At 35.3% G+C, this 26193-nt stretch overlaps 1 protein-coding gene across 3 annotated transcripts; it reads left to right on the top strand.

The window, feature by feature from the left end:
- The first annotated feature begins 16039 nt into the window (after positions 1 to 16039).
- Positions 16040 to 25929, top strand: isl1a (ISL LIM homeobox 1a). Of its 3 annotated transcripts, XR_015935957.1 has the most exons (8): positions 16042 to 16109; positions 17606 to 17936; positions 18581 to 18770; positions 20486 to 20745; positions 22201 to 22487; positions 23865 to 24032; positions 24400 to 24463; positions 24725 to 25929. XR_015935957.1 is itself a non-coding variant. In XM_088629523.1 (7 exons), the coding sequence occupies exons 2-7, from the start codon at positions 17909 to 17911 to the stop codon at positions 24839 to 24841; spliced, it is 1047 nt and encodes a 348-aa protein (XP_088485649.1). In that variant the 5' UTR covers positions 16040 to 16109; positions 17606 to 17908; the 3' UTR covers positions 24842 to 25929. The 3 variants fall into 3 exon arrangements, 2 of the variants coding, with proteins under 2 accessions (XP_088485649.1, XP_088485648.1); XM_088629523.1 differs by lacking the exon at positions 24400 to 24463 and having other exon boundaries at positions 16040 to 16109; positions 22204 to 22487; XM_088629522.1 differs by lacking the exon at positions 24400 to 24463 and having other exon boundaries at positions 16048 to 16109.
- Positions 25930 to 26193: the final 264 nt, after the last annotated feature.

Raw genomic sequence — 26193 nt, 5'->3', positions numbered from 1 at the left:
TTCAGTATATAGCGCAGTGGTTCTTAACCTTTTTATCAACTGGGCCACAACCGTAGCTAAAAGCAAGTCTCACGGGCTGCATATATTAATCACTACTAGGCCTACCTTATCTGCATAATAGCTATCGTGATATTATATTATAATATATAATAATGTATAATGCGTATATATAATAATATATAATTGTCACGATCGTAAAACCCGGTTCTTTCACCTTGTAGTTGATTTTGTGCACCTCCCTCCTATCCAGCCCCTCTTTATTTAAGCCAGACGCCCTTACTATTCTGGGCTCAGCATTGGAAGATGGACGCTCAGAAGCCCACATACCAGCGGGTCCTGGAGTTCCCCGACAGCATAGGCTTCACCACGGCGTCCTGACCATCTGGGTCCGGGGCTCAGAGCGCCTGGCCTCGTTAACCCATTTTTATTCCCTGTCCCTGCACCGGATCCCATTCAGGTTTTTAAACCTTGTCTTGTCTTTGTTTTGGATGGATTACCCGGCTCTGGACTTTTGGACTTCACCCTGGATTACCCCCTGGACTCCTCTGGACATGTTCGCCCTGGCCACGCCCCCCTGAGTACCAGCTCACTGTCGGCATACCCCCCTGTTTGTCAACCTGCCCAGTACCTCGTCGTCTCCTCCCCGTGTCCATTTCCACTTACTTGCAGATTATACCGTCTGCATAGGGTCCTGTACAGCGCATCGTTACAATGATATTAATAGTAATATTTAATATTAACCATGTTTATGTATATATATAAGCAAAGTGCTTCTGAAGTTGCACAGCTGATGAAGGACTTCCATCCGAAGCGTCCTGTTTCTCAAGCAACCTTGTGTACTACACCATAACTTTTCCAACCTTTTCCAACCTCTGTCTCTTCTTTGCACTCAGATGTATGACGGACATGGCAGTGAAGGCAATATGAAAGTGTGTTCTTGTGACGTGTGTTACAGCTTGCTTGTAGCACTTTAATTAAATTAAAGGTTAATGAAAATTAATCTGATCACCAGCAAATCTATTCAGAAACGGTTTTATGTGACTAGAACATACTCTAAGAGAGTTCTACCTATTTTTTTTTATTGAAGGAATCGACTGCAAACAAATGTAAGTTATTAAAAAGGGGTCGGATGCTGCTTGCCGAGCTTTCGAGTGCCGCAGGTTGAGAACCACTGATATAGCGGAGCCCATCATTACACACACATGTATCGTACGATCATTCGTTTTCTATGGAAACTTTGAAACGATAGTAAGATTTTTGACACTGTTAAAACAAGTCTATCATGTTACAGTATGTCTTAAATCAAATTCATTATTGACAAATGGTCATTGATTTCTGATCACAAGAGATGTTTATGAAATGTAGGTTTGGTTCCATTGCTGGTATTGGTTTTCTACCAGCATTAAGCTCGTTGAAAGATCTCTTTCTGTTAATATCAGAAATTAAATTAAGTTTAGACACTGGGATCTGTTCATTTATTCTTTAGTGTTGGTTTTCCAGATTACAAATCTATTATTTCCAAAATATTTATGTACTCTTAAATTCAGTCATTGGCAGCAGCAGTCTGATGCACACCTTTTCAGGTCAAACATCAGTTACTTATGTAACAATGTAACATTGTTACATAAGTGACATAATTACATTTGTAATTAATTAACATTTAGAGTTGACTATTAAGCCCAGCACAGGACATAAGTTACTTAGCACAGTGTATGCAAGGTCCTATGGAAATCTCCATACAAATACATACAAATTAAATGATAAATCATGCTTAACAATAATAACAATAATTTGATCAAAAATATTGGGGCTGCTTTCACACACACAGCACCCACAGATGACGTCAATGCTGATGGATGACATTGAGCATGACACCAAGGTAAATATTTAGTTTGTTTTCATTATTATCAAGCTTTGTGCCAGTTGTCCTTAATCATGCTTTCAAAGTGGCAAACATTCTCTTCCATCCATCCATTTTCTAACCACTTTATCCAATTCAGGGTCGCAGGGGAGGCAGAGTCTATCCCAGCAATCAACTGGTGCACCTACCAATACCCTGGAAAGGATGCCAGTTCTTTCGGCTAATGTTTCCTAGAAACAAATTATCTATACAGTATGTCTTTGGACTGTGGGACAAAAACCTGGAGAACATGGAGGAAACCCATGCAAACATGGGGAGAACATACAAACTTCACCCAGATAGCACTCTAGGTGTAGACACTGAACTCAGGGCCCCAGCACTCTGAGGCAGTAATGCTAGCCACTGTGCCACCTTGCACCCTTCAAATAATCTAGCCTCACAATTGCCAAATTTTCTTTTAATGAAGTTGTGTCTTGACTTGTTTCCAAAATGTGACAGATTTGACACCTTAATTGACATGTATGCCATTGTCAATCTTGCCTGAGATACAATACTTTCTTAATATCTTCATCCACAGAATAATTCTGCTCCAAGGAGGATGAAAATTAAATAAATCAATTCTAAAACTCTAAGGCAATTCAATCCTTTAGTTAAGCATGCTGATGTTTTAAATGTAGCTCTAATATTCATTATGAATACAATGCATGAATTGTATGAATATCTGAAGCTGTGTGCCATTTTCAGTTTTTTATATTCCCTTTTAATGATAAATTGGCCATACCCTGTTTTCAATGGTGCTTCCTTGCCTTTTCTTTTAAGATCCACCTAAACACAACATGTTAAATTAAACATGCCAGTACATGTATTATTTGGCAAGAACAAGAATGAGGTCATTTGAGACAGCTTTTCACCCACCATCTCCTTCCAAGTCATTTTTTCTGCTCTGCGGGGCATATTAATCATCATCACTTGGACTTTCTTACAGGAAAAAGTGAGTATTTAATACAATGTGCCATTGTTTAAAATGAATGTTAGGATTTTTGAAAACCATCAATACAATTAGACTTATTACTGCTAAATGCCAAGTTGAAACTGTTGCTTTATGCTAAGTACATCTCTTGAACTTGAATTAATTTCTTTCTTACTTGAAAACAATAAAAAAGAGTAAACTGTAACACTTTTTCATTATCCCATCACACATTATTATTATGAATAATTTATTTGGGTGATGCTTTCATCCAAAGTGCCTTACATTTCTTCACATTTATGCAGCAGGGCATTTTTACACAAGCGATCTCGATAAAGTAGCTCAAGGGTACAACAACAGCGCACTCTTCAAGATATGAGCACACAACCTTCCAGTTCACAAATTCCTAATTACTACTCTTTACTGCTTTCTTTTTAAACCACCCTCCAGCCTCCACCTCCACTGGTACCACCATATGCTTGGTTTCCAAGCAAAAAACTCTTAAGGAAGAACCAGGAAGCTATGAATAGAACAATACAATAAAGATAGGATTACTTGGGCAACAACATTCTGAGTTTCCACCCCCACCCAACAGCACAGATATATATGCAGTAGATAGCCAGATATTAATCATATCAACACAGGACAGGACTTAGTGATCTCAGAGGAAAGAATGTGGAGCCACCATCTTTTTAGCTGGGGTGAGACCAGCCATCCAGATCCATTTCTGCTGCTGTGAGAGCAAGTAACATCTTTATTTAGAACAGTGGACTGTCACGATATTAGTTCCCCCTCCTTAAGGGTGCTCCAGCCCTTTCACTTAAGACTTCATTCTCTGCACCTGTTTCCCATTCCCTGCCCACCTTAAAAGCCAGGCGCTGACACTCTTCCGGGCTCGGCATCTGATTTCCATATCATGCGAGTCCGGGACCTGGAAGCGCCTGGTCCCGTGAAGGTTTTAACCTCTGTTCCCGTTCCCGTTCCTGTTCCCCGTCCGCCGGTTCCGACCCGGCCTTCGTGGTTTTAATTCCCTTGTTTTGATGGATCTCCTGGTTTTGGACTTACTCATGTGTTTTTGGATACTCTAAGGATTACTCTTTGGGATTGTTCGCCTCGGCCACGCCTCCCCCGTGCACCAGCGCACCTTGGACACGCCCCCCTGTCTTCAGCCCAGTTTTCCTGCATGACGTTTCCCTAGTGTTTCCCCACTCCGTCGGATTGTGTCATCCGCATAGGGTCCGGAAAGAACTGTTCGTTACATGGACAAGGAAGAAGAAACCCGTTTCGCAAACTTAAATATCTCTGGACTCTCAAAAGAAATTCATATTGTTATTTTTTTTTAAATGTCTCTGCTTTTCTGTTACTCCATCACTTGGTCAAATATAATTTCATTTGCCAAGACCTTGTCTGTTCCACTGATAATGTTCAAGAGTCTATTTCTATACACCAATATAATGTTAACTGGGTTTTTACACCAATAGCTGTGTTTAAAGACAGAACGTCTAGCAATGACCAAGTGTACAGCTTCATAGAAATTGTAGCAGATGTATCCACAGAATCTTTGAATAATTGACCCTGGTTACTGGCCCATATTTTGTAGCTAAGTATATTTTGTGAATATAACTAGGTAAGACTACGTACAGTATATATATAACTAAGAAAATGTTATACTAAAAGACATACAGCCAAGTGAAAGCATAACATTTAATATATTTTATGGTCTTTACATTTATAATAAAACTTAAAGTTTACAGATAAGACATTGCTTCATAATGTTATGAACTAACTATAGATAGAACTAGATATAATATTCCTTGTTGCTGTTTCATAAATAATCTATCAGAGAACAAGAAACAATAACAAGGTGTGAGAAAACTTTAAAAAATGTAAACATAGTTACATGACCTGCTAACAGCTATTCATGCCTGATCTTTCAGCTCCCTCTCACCTGACGTTTTAGCTTTTTTTGCTATGATTTTTACAACCATTTTGATAAGATGTACTATAAACTATCAAAAATGAAATAAGTTAATAGAAACATGTTCTCCACTCAAGCAAAAAATAAAAGGGATCATTTCTTGACTTCTCCAGAGTCTTCTTTATGTACCACCATTTAGGAAAGACTAAACAACATCTTACGAATTTTCAGTGCATCATGCAATGAGTATTGAAAGATGAATTTCACAGGGTAGCGGATTGGTTTTGCTCCCTGGAGAAGAATCTGGCAGCATTCACCTCTAAACGTGATAACCTGCAGATTGTGGTTCAGAAGGTCAAAAAAGAGTCAGTGGACATTAACCTTGCTGAAAAGCTGCAAGAGAAATTGAATCAAAATAAGGACAAGCTGCATCAAAACAACTGGACACCAATCAGATTAAAATGGGAGAAGAGGGGGACAATGCTATGAATTTAAAACTCCTTCTGTTCAGTCTTCCTTAATGGATTCCATCAATGAAGGGCAAAATGGTTGAAGTTGAATGACATGTACAATGGCAAAAAAAATCTTAGGTCTAATCCATGCACCCTGCTTATTTTAGCTGTTTTAGTATAATGACATGGAGTTCTCAAATGATCAGTTCCCACTTGCAGTGTTAAAAAAACAGAGTGCAATTCAACAGTGTTCCCTGCTCTGCGCTACTCCAGTCAAGATGTTCTATATGAACAACTGCTTCTGCTTAAAATGCTGGTGGGGGTGGAAGGTTTTGCCATATCTTTGGCAAATGGACACTTCTCTTCAGAGGAAAAAATTATTGAACTTGATAAACATTCCAGTAAACTGTTGGAACATAAATGTTTGACCACATGGACACTACTTCTGTCTGTTAATTTGCAGGTAATTTCTTTATTGTAGTTTTTATGTGTAATTCATATCACAGCTTAACCACACCAACAAATGCGCATGCTTACTTTGAAACCAACAACAACAAGATCAGCACAGGAGAGACCAATGACCACCCTGTTTGAGCGCATTATTTCAAGAACAGCAGGACTTTCCCAACTCGTGCAAGTCCATTGCAGTCAATAGTCTCAAATCAGTCAATACACTGCATCGACGATTAGATATTTTTCAATATGGGCTTTTAAGAAGGAATAAAACTCGCTGATAACTTCGAGAACACCCATGAAGTTCCCGTTGTTGGGGCGCCCAAACGTTTCGCTGCATCCCCTAAAAGACAGCCCTCACTCTGCTAAAAACTTCACCACTGCAACCACCCTTTTCAAAATGTTAGTCCAATACACATATTAATTGTCAAACTGTCTTTTTTAGTTCTGAATCTATTAGACCATTATCAGCACAGCACATAACGTATGCAACCATAGCCTTTCTATGGCACTCCGACACTTCATGTTCAGCCAAGCGTGTGGCTGCATTTTTCCATCCAAACTTTCAAATACCCTTCATCATTCAATCTTCTAATTGTACCCTTTTTCTATTTTAAAATAGTAACTTTGTAACTTAAAGGGAAACTGCAGTCCCAATTTCTCAGAGCAGTTATTAAATCCTGGTAACAAAATACATTAATAGATGGTATCACACAATTTGACAAATTCTGAATTAAGCACAAAATCATGAAGTTTGAGAATGTATTGAATGGCTGCCATGCTGTTGCCATGGGTGAGAGTAAAGTTTGCAAGGATGGTGATGTAAACCATACCCTTCCTGCTCACTAGTCACTTTAAAGACTAATGCAATACAATGTATGAGCTAATAAACACATTTCACCATAGAAATATTCAAATATGATCTGCATGCAGAGTTAACAAGTATGTAGCATTTGTCAGCAAAACCTTCTCGATAGTCTCGAAGTTGATATGTTCAATGCAATTCAATTGCACTTATTCAAATTGACAGTCTTGTTTAAGTATCTAAAAAACAAGTTGCCTTGTATGTGTCAGTTTTATAACATTATATCTAAATTAGTACATTTGCTAAATTTGCTTGGTCTAAAGCATGTGATTTATTACAACAGAAATAGATGGTTTTCAATATTGTTAATTTGGTATAGGACATGTATATTGAAATTTTCTATGCTTTGGAATATACATGATTATGAAACCTGACAGTTTGTAATATGAAATATACTGTATTATCATTTCAGATGATGAACCAAAACTTGTGCTCAAACCAGGTGCCATTCCTATAATTTTTGCTCATAAAAAGCAACTGATGAAAAGAGAATGCAGTGAAAGGGTGATATCAGTGCTTGATAGGTTTAAGCAAACGCTTTATCATAATTTTAAGGCCTAAGTTAAGAAGTGCATGAAAATACAGTTTTAAGATTAAACAAATGTATTCACAAGCCTGCTTGCTTACAATGTAATATGGCCAGTTCACGTCACCAGAAGTTTTGTTGCCTCGTTCTGAATCACAGACAATGAGGGTATTATAGCACATATCTGGAAATTTTATCTATTTTGTGATGTAAATTGGAGTTTTTACACATCACCATGTACGTTTTACTTCTATTGTGGTTTCAAAGGCACTCATCAATGCCAATTATTTCTAACCCCCCCAAATATAAAAAAAGTGTTGCAGTTCCCCTTTAAGAATTCTGCATTGGTGTTATGGCATTCCATTTGTCTCTTCTGGGGGTTCCAACAACCTCATCTTTATCGTCAGGTTGTCTTTCTCTCTACCAGGTGATATAAGGCAGTAAATTAACCTTATTCAAATTAAGTATCTACAACATTTTATTTAGGGTTTGACTGTCCTACTGACGTAATACACAGAGACAAGTCTAATCTGAGTTTAGCTGATATATTAAACTCATCAGCAACTTTGAGGATTATACTGTTCTTTTTTTCTGAATTTCACAAATCATATACTCAGACTGACTGTACTTTTCCTTTCTCACATTTACAATGTGGAATATAATATGAATTAATATATTACAAACTTTATTATTGCATTGTAGTAGCACATAGTAACTTGTCACAACAATATCCCCTAAGCACATTTTAATATGTCCCTTTTAAAAAATATAAATTTAATTCAATAATAAACCAAGAGAGTTTACTTTAACCTAAACTCTGTTATAAATACTCAGTATGTTTGGGAGGTTACTAAGGGGTTTTCAGAAGATAATTGTACAGTATTTTTCCTCTCATCTACACACTTCAAGAAATAAGTATATCTTTGAAGGATGTGGCACAGTGGTGCAGTGGCAAGCATGACTGCCTTGCAGTGCTGGGACCCTGGATTCAGCGAATAATAATAATAATAAAAAACTTTATTTTATATAGCGCCTTTAAAGGTGGCTTCTCAAAGCGCTTTACAGAATGACAACAACAATAAATAAAAAGAATACACAAGATAAAACACAAATACAATATACAGAGGAGACCGTGGATGGTGGTACTAAGAAAAGCAGAGGGGTGAAGAATGGAACCAGTTAAGTAAAGGCTTTTCTGAAGAAGAGGGTTTTGAGTCTGGATTTGAAGGAGTTTAGTGACTCTCTGATATCCTTGGGGAGAGAGTTCCAGAGCTTGGGGGCATAACAGGAGAAGGCCCTGTCACCCATACAATGTAGACGGCCTGGGGGACAGTAAGGAGAGCAGAATTAGAAGAGCGGAGGTTGCGAGGTGGGGAGTAGGGCGATAATAGTTCAGACAGGTACTGAGGTGCCAAGCCATGCAGAGCCTTATAGGTGAGCATAAGGATTTTAAAGTCTACACGGAATTGGACCGGAAGCCAGTGCAAGGACTCCAGGATAGGAGCAATGTGAACACTGGCACTAGACCTGGTCAGGATTCTGGCTGCTGAATTTTGGACATACTGCAGTTTGTTCAGAGTAGATTTAGATACCCCAGCGAGTAGAGCATTACAGTAGTCAATTCGAGAGAACACAAATGTGTTGATCAGCTTTTCAGCCACAGTTAATGATAGCATAGGGCATAGTCTAGCGATATTTCTAAGGTGAAAAAAAGATGTTTGACAGTATGCTGCACATGTGGGTCGAATGTTAAGCCAGAATTGAATATAACCCCAAGGTTTTTCAATTTTGATTGAAGCTCAAGTACAGAACCATCTACAGATAGGGTTACAGGACTGGCTTTACGAACTTGATGGGGGGTGCCAATAAGCATGACTTCAGTCTTGTCCCAGTTAAGATGAAGGAAGTTTTGAGTCATCCAAATTTTGTTATATATCTTTCAATTTAAAACTTTAACCTTACAAAACATTATATATCTTTATATGCAAAAAAAGACATCTTGTGTCTTAGAAACATTGCAAATTCTATCCTCTGCTGTTGAACCAAACGTACTGAATATGGCAACATATCAGGCTAAAAATCAATTGGAACAGTTCAATCCTAATACCACACAACTTAGCTGCAATAAGATGAGATATGTACGGTACATGTTGTAAAACTATTATATATTCTCCTTTGTCAGTTAGAGGTATCTTTACTCTTAAAGATATATTTAACAATGAATGCCTTAAGACATTTCAGGAAGGTTATTCCTAGTTTTATACCGGAGACTTACTGTAGATCAGCACTATATGTCTGAATTGCTGATTACAGGATTTACTGTAGTTCAGAAGGGTAGTATCATATTTCAATAGTTGCATATTGAAAACAGCATGCAATATTCCACCTGTTACAAAAAGTTAGGAAACTTAAATGAATTAATTAGGTTTTCTCCTGACTGGGACACTGCGTGGAGTAATACAATAGCCTAAAAACTCCATCCCATCAGATAATTAATTTAAATATATACGTGAAGCATATTCTTCACTATGTACAGGGCACTTCCTAAATTTGTAAAATCTTACTAGATTGCTTTGTACAATACTTGCGTACATTTTGGGAATGTATATTTGTGAATAGAGTTAAGACATACTGTATGTAGTTAATACTCTTTCTGAATTCCTGAAGTTTTAGATATCTAAACATCCAGCTGCATTTGTATTAAAAGTTAGATCTCTCATAGCACCAGTCCAGTATAGTCCTGGTAGGACAGACTTCAGAAAAAAAATATCTTTCACAACTTTGGACAGAACCTGCTCTTTCATTAAACAATACTTGGCTTATGAACTTCAGGGATGTTTTTTCATCTGGAATGTTCTACATCTAGAATTAACAAAGCATTATGTACACTGAATAAACATGGAGCACAACAGCTACAGATTTGGGTACACTATGGGTGTCAAAAACTCAGACACTCCTTCCTCCTCACCACATGTTATTTAACACTATATTTTGTGCCCCTTTATTAATGGGGCCCCTTTATACAATGTTCTGATGTTTGCATTGTAAATGCATACCGTTGTTATGGTTTTGGTTTGTTTTTAGCTAATGTATGCTATTGATACAAGCATTGGCATGGCAGTAAATATTTTAAACTTTCATATTATTTAAGAAATTATGATTCATCACTATATCCTGTTTCTTAATGTTTCATGTGTATGTATTTTACAAACAACTACACACACGATTTTCAAAAATCTTCATTATGTTCTATTTAATTAATTGAATTATGTGTTACACTGTTCATTTCCTGTTGTGTTACACTGTTCATTTCCTGTTGTGTTGCACTGTTCATTTCCTGAATGGCCAGTAGTGTGAATGTAGTTTTGCTAACCTAGTTGTTGTGTTAAACCATTGCAATTATTATTATTTAACTGGGAGAGTTGATAAAAACTGAGAAAAAGGAATGTGCTGTATATTTTGAATTTCTCTCTTGCCATACGTAATCAAGACCCCAGTTTTCTTTTGTCATCGGTCACTAAAAGGTTATTTTCCTAAATTAAGCTTTGCAGGTTGATGTCAATGCAACATGATTGCATCCAAATTTTCATGAGAAGTGAATATGTTACAAAACTATTATATATTCTCCTTTGTCTAATAGAGGTACTGTACATTTACCCATGAAGATATCTTCAACAGAGATCTTTATATCTATCACTGCTTGCAGAGAAGTTTCCATCCAGGTTCACAAAGTCCAACCTACTGTACATGTATGGAACATTGTACATTGTACTGAATGGAACATTACAGCTTATGTGGAAGAAGAGGGAGAAAGCTTTTTTCTCTATGTTCTGTTTCAGTCTTTGCTCAATTCTTTGTGTACTAAATAGCAGTATTGTGTTTATTATATTTCACTGTGAAATATAGAACACAATGTTTACTGATGACATCTAAGGCAGTTTAAATACTGTGTCATTTAAATTCCTGTCTGTGATACTGACAAAAGTTATTTTCACTTGTCAGCAAAAAATGCACTTCTTTTGCTTAATTTCTTACTCAGCGTTGTGATAGAAATACTGATTATGCAATTTACATTTTGAAAGCATTTAGTTGTAACGTTAAAACAGACAGAAAGTGATATGTGCATTACAAATATTAGAAATGGCTCCTTCTATTTTTGATTAGTCCATTCACTTTGGAGGTAGACATGAAGAGGCAATGTTGCACATTTTACCACAGGTGAATTTAGTTGACTTCAGAATTTCATAGATGTCAAATTATGTTTTAAATTATGATTGCATTGCTTTTTGTTACCATTGCCTGTAGAGTAGCACAATTATATTTATCACATAACTTCAAATTTCTCAAAATTTCCATTGAATAAATAAATTACTTTCTATTATGTAAGATCCAGGAAAATCAAAAGAGTCAAATTAAAGTTTTTTTGTGAAATGCAAGAAACTTCAATAATTTACCTAATCTGTATTGCTTATCAGTTTATTCCCCGAATTACAGGAATTATAATGCTATATGCCTTACTGTTGTTCACAATGATTCTCTACAGCCTTATCGCATTCTTGGGAATGCAAGTTGTTATCTTACAATATTTTTTGAAAATGCTTTATATCAAATTAAATGTATTAATTCTGTATTTATTTTTAGCTTGTTTTTCATTTGCAACAAACATTTTACAAACACTGTTCTCAGTGCAACTGTTTGTGCTGTTTGTTTCTAACCTGATATTGTATTTCTAAGATAGGTAAATACATTGACATCTGCACACACACAGTAACCCACCCAGCTCTGGAAACAAAAACAAAACCCTTATCCAGAATTATATGGGATTCTTTATTCCATTCAACAGCAATAATAAGCATTAATTCCAAATGTCTAAATCAACCAGGAATGGTTATGCATCTAAATCAGAACAGAAATAAATGTTTGCAAAGTTTTTATATTGATGGAATATGAAGAGGTTATACTTCTGTAAAGTTGTCAGTTGTCATATTTTGATATGAATTTATATACAACTGGAAGTTCCTTACCAAAAAAGAAAACGTAAATTCTACAACATTTTACTACCTGATGTTTATTTTAGTCAAACGTATTTAGGAGCACTTCTGATACCATGTACAGTATGTGTTTTTTCCAAAATAAAAGATTGATAATAATTATGAGATAATTTCAGTTCCTTTAATCACACTCCATCTATGAATAGAATTGTTATCATTCTGGAGTTACACATATACTGAGATCTTTTTTTATCCTTGAATGTTTTCAAATAAAATAAAAATACTATTTTCAGTTTAACATCGGACACCAAGAGCAGGTGCTGTCTTTTCATATGTATCATTTTAATTGGGTGAAAGAAAATGTGAAAGACTCTATAATACTTTTGTGCCTAAAATCGTTAATTATTTCCTTCCTTTGAGTTGTAGTTCACGTAGTTTGGGTCAACGTGAAATAGCGGTAAAGACTCTGGATTGGAAGGCCATGGGATCAAATCCCGGTTCAAATCCCAATTTACTCAAAATTGCACCATTAAAAGCCTTGCTGTATAAATGACTATTCTCCAGGTTGTCATTGTGGATGAGAATTTGTTCTCAGCTGATATCTCCAATCAATGGAAATGAAATGATTACAGATAAAGTGTGTGGCAACTTTAATCAGTTTCTATCTACCATGAATGAAATTACTCATAACATAACTGATGAAAAGTGCAGTGACTATACATAGATCGTATGCAAAGCCCCAAACAGAAGTATTGCTTTCATGCAAACATTTTGTATACTTCATTGATGCTAACAGTCAGAAATTTTTACCTTTGTTTAAGTCTAATTACACTTATATTCAATAGGTGCTATAACAAATGTTAGAAGAAATGTTTGGAAGTAATAAGAAATGTATAAAATCAGTTATAATAAAAGTAATAAGAAATGAATTATTAAAATTACGTATTAAAGACGTTTCGTAATATGTTTTAAAATGACGCACTACATACATACTATATGTTTTCAGTTCATTAGAAACCCTACAGCATTTGAACATCGAAAGTTTAAAATGTATATACTCAAAAAGATTTGAGAATTATAAAGTTTCACACAATGAGGATTCCCTTAAATCTAAAGACATGAAAGTCTATGCAGAATTGACATTTTACAAAATGGGTATTCTATTGTTTCCATAAACAACGTAAATTTGACGCTGATAAACAAAATCAAAGTCTGGGAACAACCGTATTCTCTCCGTATTCATACACTTTTTAAATAACTGGAGATAATAGTGGTACCACAGCACTGTGCTTAGCCGAATGCGACAGGCTTGATAAGAAGAGTAACTGCAGTTCGCTCCCGGCGAGAAGCTGTTGAGAGTACATCTCCTGGTGTAGGTTTGTTAGGAGCTTTAGCACGGATCGGTCAAGGACAGCCCACATTTGCTAATTGGGGTACATGTAAAAAGATTACATGGCCCCTGTCAGAGATGTGATAAAAATAAAAAAATACAAAAGTCAAGAAATAATGGAGTAATTAGGCCACTACCTATATACGCCTTAATAAAAGAGGTTTAATTGGAGTAGTAACAAAAAAGCACTTGATAAAATACGGTGAATGACAGGCAAACTTAACAATCATGTAACCAATATTACTGTAGAAACAGCATAATTAACTTACAAAATATAATAGCTATTGTCAGTTTATAGGAACATTATAATGCCAGTGCTGCCGCTGAAAAGCCTACAATTAAATGAATTAACTACCAATTACATTATCTTTTCTTACCTCGTTACGTCTTTTTTTTCTGAAAAGTTAAAACTGTGGTAGAATCCCATACGACAAAAGCAGTTTAACCCTTGATGCTCAACAAATTTCGAGGCACGCTCTATTTCATTGTATTGATCTCTATGGAGTCCAAAATGATTATCAATTGTACTGTGAATAATTCACCAAATATCCACGTAAATCTAAAATCAGTGCGATTTATAATGAACAATAATAAAAGTGTTATAATGCTTATCAGATATACGTCTTATATCATACTACCCACCCCCTTCAATTATAAAATACTGAATTATGAAATGAAAAAAATCTTCATGTTTATATTTAGAATTAAAGAAAAGCTATACAACCATTAAAAATGTAATATTCTATTGGATTCTTTGAACCGACAATATGAAAAAAATCCATAGACGAACCACAAACACTGGCGTACAGTATATATTTAAAATAATTCTAATGTCGTTTTTCCTTTTTTGTTTATTTGAAACTGATTAACATGTGCTAATTTTATTTGTCTTACACCAAAGCACGGTCAAAACGTAAATGTACCTATGAACATATCTTTTTAAATGTATTCAATAGCACTTACTGTATATAAATATATTGCTCTATTGCGGAAAGTACTCAAAACTAAACAGATAAGCAATGAAATACAAAAATAGAAGAAACAAATGCTTATTCGTGGAGTAAAGAAAGTGAAATTAATTATTTATCATATTTATTGTATCTGCATAATATTATTTTTGTTGTTGTTCTTATTATTTCTATTATTAATAGTTTTGAAAATCATATTTGGTGTCGTCAATGCACGGCCTCTAAGATGATTTTAGTAGCTTTTATGAAATGATCAGCGCCATCATAGAGTTAAGGGGCGGTCGCCCCTTAGTACTTGTGGTTCAGGTGCAATAACCCATGTAATACAATAAATCATACGTGAATCCTTTTTTTTTTTACAGCAGGGTATGTGGTAGTATCCTAATACATCATATGAATGTAATATTCCATGAAACATTTTGTGCGTTAATATGGACATACAGTACAGTATACCAGTCAAACCTGCTGGTGAAGTCTGCTTTGAGATGGACACAATGGATAGAGATGTAATTGTAAATACCGGCGCATTATGGACATAACACAGTATGCAATTTAAACTATTTAACACAAATATGTGCAGAAGGTATAGCACTATGACGCAAAAGCGGCATGACGTATTTATTGTTTAAGTGGATTTAAATTTTTAATTTAAAACCCCGAACATGCTAAAACAGCCAGTGGTTCCTGCAATCGCTTTCACTAATGTTTCCTATATTCTTTTTTAATTCTTTTTTAAGTAAGGTTACTTAAATATATATTTTTACTATTTTACTGTCTTTACTTCGGAGCTTAGAAGCAAAGTATAACAACAATGTTACCGTATATTTACACACTCTTTATCTTGAAACAGTCACACAATGCATTATTCGGAAACCGCAACAAAAAAGCATAATAGATAAATAAACAGTATCAGTGGTAGATCCTGGCGCTTTGATATTTCTTTATCAAAACGCAGAGGAACATTTTACAAACAACAAAAAAAAAAACATTTCTTTGAGCTTCAACATCTGAATGATTACAAAATTATCTAACCCTAAAATCTAAAATTTCATTAGTCTAGTTTTATTCAATCAATGACACTTTGAGACTGTTGCCATTGCTTTAAAAATATTATTTATATTGCCTCTAAAGTGCCACAGAAAGCACGATTTCTTCATTGCCTCCTTGTTACAAACTGCTCTGTCTCTCTCTCTCTTTCAAATACCTCTTTTCAACCAAAGATCAAGCTTTAAATAGGAACACATGCACTATTCGAAGCACTGTTCGGATTTAATTTACCAGTAAGAATGGCAGACTTAATTATATGTCTAAGCGTAGGGTCTACAAAACATTTAAAAAATATCCATTGAACGAGAACCGCTTTACATTTTAATTTACCTCACTATACTTCTTCTATTCTGCTATAAATCAAGAGCACTACAAATAAAGAAACACGAAGAAAGGAAAGCAGAGAGGAATACAAAACAGATTCTGACACGAGCAGTTTTTTTCCTCTCAGCATAATGTATTTTTACCCTGCTTTTAGTAAACGTCAGACACTGATAATTCTACTTAAATGTATCCATGACGTCACAATTCACAACAAAAAAGTGTTACATTACTTTTCAATTCACTAAACCGTGGTACATCCTGACGCTTAAGAAAGCTGAACATTTGTTACATATCCGTTTATTAAGACAAAGGATGAAAGTTAAAGCCTGACCGGTCCGACACAAAAGGTATTTTTGCAACAGAAGAGGGCGCTTTTGTGTCTGTATATGTATTCGTGTATATCTGCACATATATCCAGACACTGACTTTAGATTGTAATATTTGGGTAAGGTGAAATATGGGTGGACGGGAGAGAAAAATGTATTTAATGGATGTGTGAGGAAAATAAACCAACGAATACACATTGCAAAGCTACATAACCGTCTATACCTTTCCCAACAATGTATACATTTAGCAGTTACAGATAAATAATAGCAAGCCGACTAGTACGTGCTCTGTTTTGCCTATTAAGTAAAATTACCCTTCACTTTGAGTTTACATTATACCACGTGTCACATTGTCTGTTTAGGACTGTCATTATCTGTAATTATGCTCTATAATTGCCTTTTAGTTTACAAAGCTAAAACATCGAACGATGTCACTGATTTTAATCACGTTCTGCTTTCTAGTTATTTTGCATAGTCTGCTTAAGTAGGCTATGTGTTCTTAAAAGTTAGACGTTTTGATTGTACTCCCTTTCTTACTCTTGAAGTGTATTCTGAATATTTTTAAAGTTTAATAGCAAACAACTGCACCGTACATTTTTCAAACCGTTCACCTTTAGATTTTTCTCTAAAATGACAATTTAAAGTAGTCTGCACTTTAAGGTTTATAAACTTTCTACTATAAATTGTATCTCACTCTTTTTCATTCATTAAATATTTGACAGTAAATATTTTTAAAAATCATTTGTCAGGTTACAATATTGTTAATTATGCGTTGTTTTGTCAAATCTCTGGATTCCACTGTGACTCATAACTTTGCTATAAAAAATAAAGTTGCTTAAGCAGCATGCAATTACTCTTGTACCATGTTAAAAATAAACCCAGCTTTACATTCTTAATACATACTGAGCAACAAATGCTGGAAAATTACAAGTTTCGAGGCTGTAAAGTTCAATCACAATATACACAAGGACATTTAAAATGTTTTAAAAACATTAAAATATGTCTCTAGTTTTAACTACAAATCATTTTTACACTCACAAGTATGTATGTACTGTACATGTATATCACATTAAGAACGTAAAACACATACATGTATATATTCACTACTTGCTTTTTCAATTCATACCAGCCAAAACGTTAAAAGTGCCAATCTGCGCTTCCATGCTCATTCATGAATTTCAAATAGAGTCCAATGTTTTTTTCCAAAGTTGACTACTCACAAATTATTCAATTTCATAAGTGTTTCTGTATATCACATATATTGTTTTAGCGCTGGACTATAAAATAATAAATGCCTTAATAAAATAAACCTTAATAAAGATGAAAATCCCAAGCATCTCCAAAAACCTCAGAACGCAGGATAATAAAAGAGAAAAATATACGGTAAATGAAGGAAAATGGAAGAGGTCAGCAAAAGATAGGCTCCTTAAAAGAAATAAGGATGGTATAGCTGCAGACTACTGTAGGACTTCAAGAGTTGTAATGTGATAATAGGAACAGCTGCTCTGCTCTTTCAGAGCCAATCGGCTTTCCATGAAGATGACGTTCCCGCACCTCACGTCAGACCAATGGCGATTGAGTAGAGTTAGAGCAGAGAGTTTGAGTGAGAGATAAGGACAAGAGTGCCTCATCAGCAGTGAGACCAGGCACTGCGGCGCGCGTACCCTTTACTTTCAACGTGAACAGTAGTACCCAGCCCAGCACCGCAGCGCCTCTAACCCATAAAAACACTGCTTCACTGCAAGCGAAAAATTGTTTCTGGTATAACGCTGCAGCACCAAATTTTCACAGTGGACCTAACACCACCTTACTATCTTGACATGGGAGACATGGGAGATCCGCCAAAAAGTAAGTTCAACTTTTTACATTGAAATGGCATGTGTTTCTTAGCAGCAACTGCTTGTTGCGAGTGGATACAACCTAACCCAGAAGAAGAGATCATTTTTAAGTATAAATTTGTTTACCTTTGGGGCAACGTCTAGGGTGTCCTGTCCACTCATTCTTGTCAGCAGTACCACAACGCATTAACGCAGAGACAAAAGTTGGTATACGCTCAATCTAAGAAGCGAAAACATTTTTGTATTCAAACACATGGTTAATTCGTTAACTAGACTCCTAATTTTTTCAGCTGGTCTAATTTAGTCTTGACTCGTGTTGGCGCAAAGGACACTTTTTATTTTTAAATGACCTTTTTTGTAACGATGAAGTTCAACCTTCTGAGGTAAAAGTGCCGTAGTATGCAAGTGTAATGACATTAATACTGTACATCATGGATTATTTTTATTGCTATTGCTGTTGCGGACATTTGCAATATTTCAGTTATGAAAGGTTTTGCGTGCTAAAATACCCTCAATTCTTACTGGCGTGTTCTGTTTGGTGAAGTTTTACAGGAGAATGTTAAAGTGTGCAGGATGTGTATCCACGTCTCATGTAGAATATTTCCTTCATTTTGGTCCGAGCAGCTTCTTACTTGCTTTTGTTTTTGTTTGCAGAAAAACGCCTCATTTCGTTATGTGTTGGTTGTGGAAATCAAATACACGATCAGTATATTTTGAGGGTTTCTCCGGATTTGGAATGGCACGCTGCGTGTTTGAAATGTGCAGAATGTAATCAGTATTTGGACGAATCCTGTACCTGCTTTGTTAGAGACGGGAAGACCTATTGTAAAAGAGACTACATCAGGTAAGCATTGTTTTGAATGTCCTTTTTCGTCTGGCTTTAGATTTATCAAATTAAATATGAGAAATAACAACTAACAACACTACTCCTTCCGAATTGTAGTCACATACGTCCTGATGGATAATTTCCAATCTTAGTATTTATTTATCAGAAAATAATTCCATTCAAACAGAGTGGCAGTAATTCAGATAAAAAATACAATGCTATGTATTGCGTTTCTAAGTTGTGACACTTCTTGAAAACACGATCTGCGAATAACAAAGTCCCGTATCGTATTGAAAATCACATTAGAGCAAAAATATCACTAGGTGAGCTAACCTACAGGCAAGACTTTCACTGGATTACTCTTATATGATTTTAGCCATACGCTTTCTTTCTCAGAGATATTTTAGTATTATACACATTACATACATGTATATCTGACAACAGTAGGTAAAACAAAGTATTTTAAGAAATGGTTATGTGCTGTTTTTTTTTCATTTTATTCTCTGTCACATTGGAAGACAAGAAGAAATCATAAAACATATCCAATTCCAAAAATTAAAGATCGAATTTTTAATGAATACCTGTGAAAGTTTTGCGTAGGGACAAATTTACTGTTGCTGCCTGGTGAGTTATTTTTGCAGTCAGACCAATTAAAGCCTAAAGGTTTCATAAATGCAAGACAATATCGCTCTGGTACATTTTGACACACGTTTTCTATTTGCCTCTGTCGTAGTATCTATTCATAGCTTTCTATTATAAAAATATGTTAAATATGAGCATTAGCAGTTAACGATCGAATATCATCTGTTAATTTATACCCCTAAATGTTGTGAGTTTGTATGAGCATTGCAAACAGCAAAAATGAATATTAAATAGAAGGAAAATAGCCGAATATTCATGTACGCAAACATCTGGTCGAAATATACAACTCGATTTATTTAAATATAGTTTTTGGATTATTTCAGTTATTTTTGTAGTATTGACACTAGAATCGCAATTATAAACTATAATAATAATTGTTTTAATTGTAGTTTTATAATTAAAAATAAATATCAGAAGATGAAAGCATAGCTTAAATTACATAAGACAGCAAAGAATACTAATACGATCGCTATCAAGTCTATTGTTAATTGCGGAATGCTAAATTAAAGGTGAGGGTTATGGCAGTGATGTGTTATTAGCTCTTATATAGGCCTTTCTGCATCTTGCAGCATAGTTTTCCAAAATCAAACAGTAAATAAAATCTGAGTCACTTTTCATGGGGTCACGCAGAAAGTTTAATAATTAACTGAATGAAAGTGTGCATTCCACTTGCGGATAATTTAGTGTACCTGCATTTATCATGTTGAACTTGGTAGAACTTTGCAAAGTAGGCAAATATACTTTCGCACAAATTGTTTTCAGAAATCAAATAATCAAGAGATGGGAGATTCTCTTCTTTGTAACACAAAGTTCTGCTTGTGAGCTTTTTTTCTGTTTTGGTGTAGATGAAAAAAAACAGTTAAATAATTTTAACTATGCAAGTGACATATGTGCTTTATACTGTATGTGCTTTATATACTCTGTGCATCTATGGGGAGAGTATCATTTGCCATACGTTACCGATCATATTAACGGATAGTGGTAGAAATATCACAGCTTTGCTTTTTTCAATGCGCAGTAGTTTTTTTAATGTTAATATTAAAATTGTTAACAGAGTAAATTTTGACTTTTCTGGGAAATTTGTGTTCCAGGTTGTACGGGATAAAGTGCGCCAAGTGTAACATAGGCTTCAGTAAGAATGATTTCGTGATGAGAGCCCGCTCCAAGGTATACCATATCGAGTGTTTTCGCTGTGTGGCCTGCAGCCGGCAGCTTATCCCCGGGGACGAGTTTGCTCTGAGGGAGGATGGCCTGTTCTGCAGAGCCGATCACGATGTTGTGGAGAGGGCAACAATGGGAGCAGGAGACCCTCTCAGCCCTTTACACCCGGCAAGACCTTTACAGATGGCAGGTACGTTGTGCATATTTGATCACGGGTAACAGTGACACGGAATAGAATGTTGTAATACAACAGAATGATCTGCGTCCAGATTAAAGTGTAACACATTTTTTTCTTGTATGTGATATGTTTTAAAGCTCTGTATATTTTGGGTGTTCTTTTTGTAATGAAAAGCCAGAAGTCTTAGTCGGCTATGCCTGCCACCCTAATGACTCTCCTGTAAAACGGAACAGGGTAGCCTATATTAATTAGTGAAACCATTTCTTTTTATTAAGTTTACAAGAATATATTTTAATAAGAATAAGTAAAAAAGAAAGAAGTCATTCTTTTCTTAGAACAAAATAATTCAAGGAAATATTACACTGTTCAATATTTCATAAACCTAGAATAAATTCAGTGCTCCCGATTCCCTTCCTGCAGGGAACACCACCTTTCTTTCAAAGGCATATAAAATAGACTAGACTTTTTCACATAGCAATATTATTTCCATTTCTTTGGAGTTCCTTTTGATTCTTTGAATTCATGAAGGATTCACAATTAGTATTCAGTCAATTCTAATCATTATTTTTGATCATTGGGGTTATTATTTCTGTAATTATTCCAGTCCTTTAACTGTACCAATAAATCGTTATGCTTATGTTCGATGCAGTTTAACCAATTACTGTACAGATTGTCATTTATGTGTATTTTACTTACTGATGTAATTGAAAACAATTAGGAAAAAATAATTAAATATTTCTCTGTTTCTTCGTATCTTTCATGATGTGTAATGGGATTCACGAATTGGTGTTTCACCTAACTGTTAAATGAGAGCAAGTTTACAACTTTCTAGTAGTGATGTAATTTAAAACTGTCAACAATCTAATCTGCGCTAATTGACTTTTAACTGATCCCGTCTAATTTAAGAATTTTATATGATCTGGGGGACTCTCGGTTTGAGTTTTTACACGTCATTGTAGTTTTATCGACAAAGCAGTCTCCTACAAAACATCTCGCTGTTCACGGTTTTGAATAATATTGTTAATGTCTTGTACAGCTTTATGTTTGATTTCAAAGACCGTACGCTTGCTAAAATGTAAAAGGACTGTGTATGGCAATTAATTACAGTCACCTTTCCATTCAAGGCTTGAATTCCGTATAGCCGTGGGCCACAGATGGTCTGATATGTCTGTAGTTGGAACTGGAAACTCATGTTTTTTTTTTCTGTGTAAAGTTCCTTCTAGTTTTCTCTAAGGCGCAAGGCTTCAATTTGCAGAAAATATCAGTCATTGTTACTGTTAATTGAATCGCTCTTTTGATTATATACTATGTTTTATGTATAGGTATACACATTTGTACTTGTAATATACCGACATATCAGGAAGTATATTTTAATAAAATACTTATTTCAAAATAAGTGTAATTTCATATTTTACAATTATATGAAGTTATCAAGTTCTTATTTCTTTGAACTATTCGTTCTTACAGCAGAACCCATATCTGCCAGACAGCCTGCGCTTCGACCCCATGTTCACAAACAACCGGAAAAAACCACTCGAGTCAGAACTGTACTCAACGAGAAGCAGCTTCACACCTTGAGAACTTGCTACGCTGCCAACCCAAGACCAGATGCCCTTATGAAGGAGCAACTGGTAGAAATGACGGGCCTTAGTCCGAGAGTCATCCGGGTGTGGTTTCAAAACAAGCGCTGCAAGGACAAAAAGAGGAGCATCTTAATGAAGCAACTTCAACAACAACAGCCTAATGACAAAACGGTGAGGATCCGAGCGTTTTAAGACACTGCTCTCCGAGTGAAACTATTGAAGACCCAAGGAAATCTGCACAATATACATCTAATATTATTATCATGGAGACCTACTGTAGTACTCTCGCTATATCAAGAAAGCGTTTCACTGTGCTGTAAACGCCAAGTCTTTTTGTCTACAGCTCCGTGTTAAAGCAGCATTGGAGACTAAACTTAACTTCACAGCAGTTTGATCTTGCCGCAACCACAATGGATAAAAAATAAGGCTTTATTGTAAATCTTTCCTGCAACTGTCACAAACAAAGTGTTTAACTGAAGAACACAAAACATGTATGTTTAGGTTTTGAATCAATTATAACGGTTTTGTGGTAAAAGCGAGATATTCCATCGCATACCTGAAGTAATTGTAATGTATTGGCCTACTTCAATCGCGATCGTTTTCATTTTTGAAAAAAAAAAGTTTATTAGCAGCTAACATTAAAATCGAGACATTGAACAATGATTTTTTTTATTTTAACCCTTCGTTTACAGAAAAAAATGAAGGCGTTGGATTAGTACAATATGAAGAGAATTTGGGCGGATCTATCTGAAAGCAACGTTCCTAGACCGAAAAAGTGCTTCCAGACAGCACATTATTGAATATCATCCTTTTTGTAAAATGGGTTTTTATCATTTATATAGTTTTTATCAATACATTTATTTAAGCACTATTTGTCAACGGTTAAACGTTAATTTGGGATTATACAATTCATATCGTTAATGCTGTTTCTTTAAGAAGCTGAGGAATAATTTAATCATTTAAATTTAGCCTACATTCCGAAAGAACGTTTGAGACAGTTATGTCTGTTTGAGTACTTGTTAAGTGTGCTTTTAGGCACAAAAGTAGGGGGCAAAATGAAGTGATGGCAATCCTTGAATTTATCCCAAAACTGGTTATAACATAATGTGGGTTAAAGTAAATCCTACAAATATCATAGTATAAATCACGGTTTATTTATGTAAAATCAAATGATGCAAAAAATCACAGCACTTTAATGTAGCTTTTGTGGCTGCAAACAGCTGCAAAAATTCTATGTGCACAAACTAACAGAATTAGTCTAGGTTACAGCCTATGACTAATATACAATGCATATTTTTAATTGGCAGTGGTTTAAAGAAATATACATAACACAAAACACGAATTCGATCTCTTTATAATATCAAATATCAAAATCTTATATTTTCTACAATATTGAAAGATATGCTAAGAGAATGCTCTTTTTAAGTCTTAAAAGTGTCACAACATTAGATGTGCCGAAACCTAATACACGATTACATGACTGTGTTCATAAACGAGTACGATCTCAAGTCTGTAAACTCAAAACACTTTCTTGGGGCTTGTCTGCAGAACATCCAGGGAATGACGGGGACTCCTATGGTGGCTGCTAGTCCAGAGAGACACGACGGTGGTTTGCAGGCAAACCCAGTGGAGGTGCAGAGTTACCAGCCGCCTTGGAAAGTACTGAGCGACTTCGCACTGCAGAGTGACATAGACCAGCCCGCATTTCAGCAACTGGTGAGTGCCAACACCAAGCACAAAGCGCACACTGTATATTCTGTCATACTGCACCACAGAAAACGCCTCTCTGTTATCAAACCGCATACCATACATTACACTAGAGCAGAACATAATATTTTTAAACTGACTAAACTTGCCTTTTTATCAAAGAACTTAATTTTACCACTAATTAAAAGAGGAGTCGTCATCGTTATTGCGGTTATGCTGTTATGTATAAAAAAATATTTCTCATAGCCTCTCTCTTATATTACAATTTAAAGATCACATGATTGTATAAAGCACATCAGTTACAAATGAATAACCATTACAACATCAATAATGATACAATCTTGATTTTTTTGTTCAATTTTTTCCTTTACACGAGATAATGGTATGATGTCATGGGTGAGTCATTAGAAGAGCCTAGCTGATCGATAGATATTGATTATGTAAGTGTCACTGTTTAATATGTCCTCTCTGAATGTATTTTTCGTCATTTACTGCTTCAATTAGCGTCCTACATATATGACTGTTGGACAATTTGTAAAAAAAAAATGTTTAAGTTGTATTAATTAGAGAATGATGCAAAATATTTTTCTTAATCACATATGTGCTCATGTTTACATAATAAGGTCGTCTATCTTAAAGATAATGCAACTAAGACATACTCTTGATTGCAATGGAAATGACAATTTCATTTTCTTTTTTAGGTAAGTTTTTCAGAAGGAGGACCAGGTTCTAACTCAACAGGGAGTGAAGTTGCATCCATGTCCTCACAACTACCAGATACACCGAACAGCATGGTATCGAGTCCTATAGAGGCATGAGGAATGGACTATTTAATATTTACAGTGATGAGCTGACAAGGTGTTGGAACCTCCAGACTCTTAAGGACTGTGGTTTACAACCAGTTTGTTCACTGGTTGGTCCATTAGAAAAAAAATACCCTCCATTAAACTGCACGAAGCCTCTTTATCCAAACAACCCCTGGTTGTATTTGTACACTGTGAAGACAATCATGGGAATTGCCTAGAAGCTGAAATATACTTCAATATACATCCAAGACTTCTTGCAAAATTACTTAAGAGAAGACAACCATGATGTAAATTCTGTGAGTTGCAGGGAAAGGGATTCATGCTGTCTGCATAACTTTGACGTTAACAAATGGAAAGACCTATGGTCTCATCATGTTTAAATGGTGCTGCCTCTGTTGGAAATGAAGTTGGTTACAGCCTTGCCAAAAACCTGGAAGAGCAACATAAGTTCTGCAATTCAGTGGACCCCAAGGGCAAGCTAGACCCACAGAATGAATCTGAATTCTGAAGAGGATCAAATTTGAATTTCATATGCTCATTGCAATGTGCAGTGGTTGACTTGTAACCCAATGACACGTTGATCCTGGTTCTATTACATAGCTGGTTCTTGATTTTCAAATCCCCCTGCTGATGGTCAGAAGGGGACTGCAGATACTGCTTTTCCATTTTAGTTGAATTCTCTCCTTAAAAGCCCAAGTACTAAAGCATTGCAACAAGGTATACCTCTATTTTGCCACAAGCTTCGTGGGAATTTTGTGTGTGAATTTGTGTCCGTCCAAGAACTTTTTTCCCAAAGATGTGTATAGTTATTGGTTAAAACAACCGTTGGTTAGCTCTGGAAAAAAGATTTTTGTTTGTTCTTGTACTGCAAAAAAAATTATAATTTATTATTTATTGTCGAAAGACTTGCCACTATTCATGTACTTTTGTTTGCTGAAGTAAAAAAAGAAAAGATTGTACTGTGGTCTTTGAATTATCCGTCAGATTTTATGTGTCCCGTCTTTTCTTGAAGATTATGTAAAACAACGCCATATGTAGAAATATATCTTCAGGACTATTTCACTAATAAAAGGTTTGACATAAGTCAAAAAGTGCAATAATTTTTGAGCTGTTTTCTTCTAAGCAGAATGCACTTTTATAATGTAGTAAATTGGCCTGTGTTCTCTGCATAAAACAACTGCTTTTGATGATACATGTTGGATTAAAAAGTAAATTTGTCGTAATTGAATACCATTTGTCATTGAATTTTATGATAGTCGAGATTTTAATATTAGCCTTTGTTACATATATTGCTATTTTTGTAATATCGAGAGTTGACTTTTAAGTATACAGTGTAGACGCTGGAGAATAAGACATTACTTCAA

This window comes from Lepisosteus platostomus, chromosome 4 (genome assembly GCF_059453375.1).
Source record: "Lepisosteus platostomus isolate fLepPlt1 chromosome 4, fLepPlt1.hap1, whole genome shotgun sequence".
NCBI lineage: Eukaryota > Metazoa > Chordata > Actinopteri > Semionotiformes > Lepisosteidae > Lepisosteus > Lepisosteus platostomus.
This window is presented reverse-complemented; position numbering and strand designations above follow the sequence as displayed.

Excerpts from the sequence above, each read along its gene's own strand:
- isl1a (XM_088629522.1), top strand. The coding sequence starts at position 17,909 with ATGGGAGACATGGGAGATCCGCCAAAAA. Across the intron at positions 17,937-18,580 it reads CATGGGAGATCCGCCAAAAA|AAAAACGCCTCATTTCGTTA; the intron begins GTAAGTTCAACT and ends TTTTGTTTGCAG. Across the intron at positions 24,033-24,724 it reads AGCCCGCATTTCAGCAACTG|GTAAGTTTTTCAGAAGGAGG; the intron begins GTGAGTGCCAAC and ends TTTCTTTTTTAG.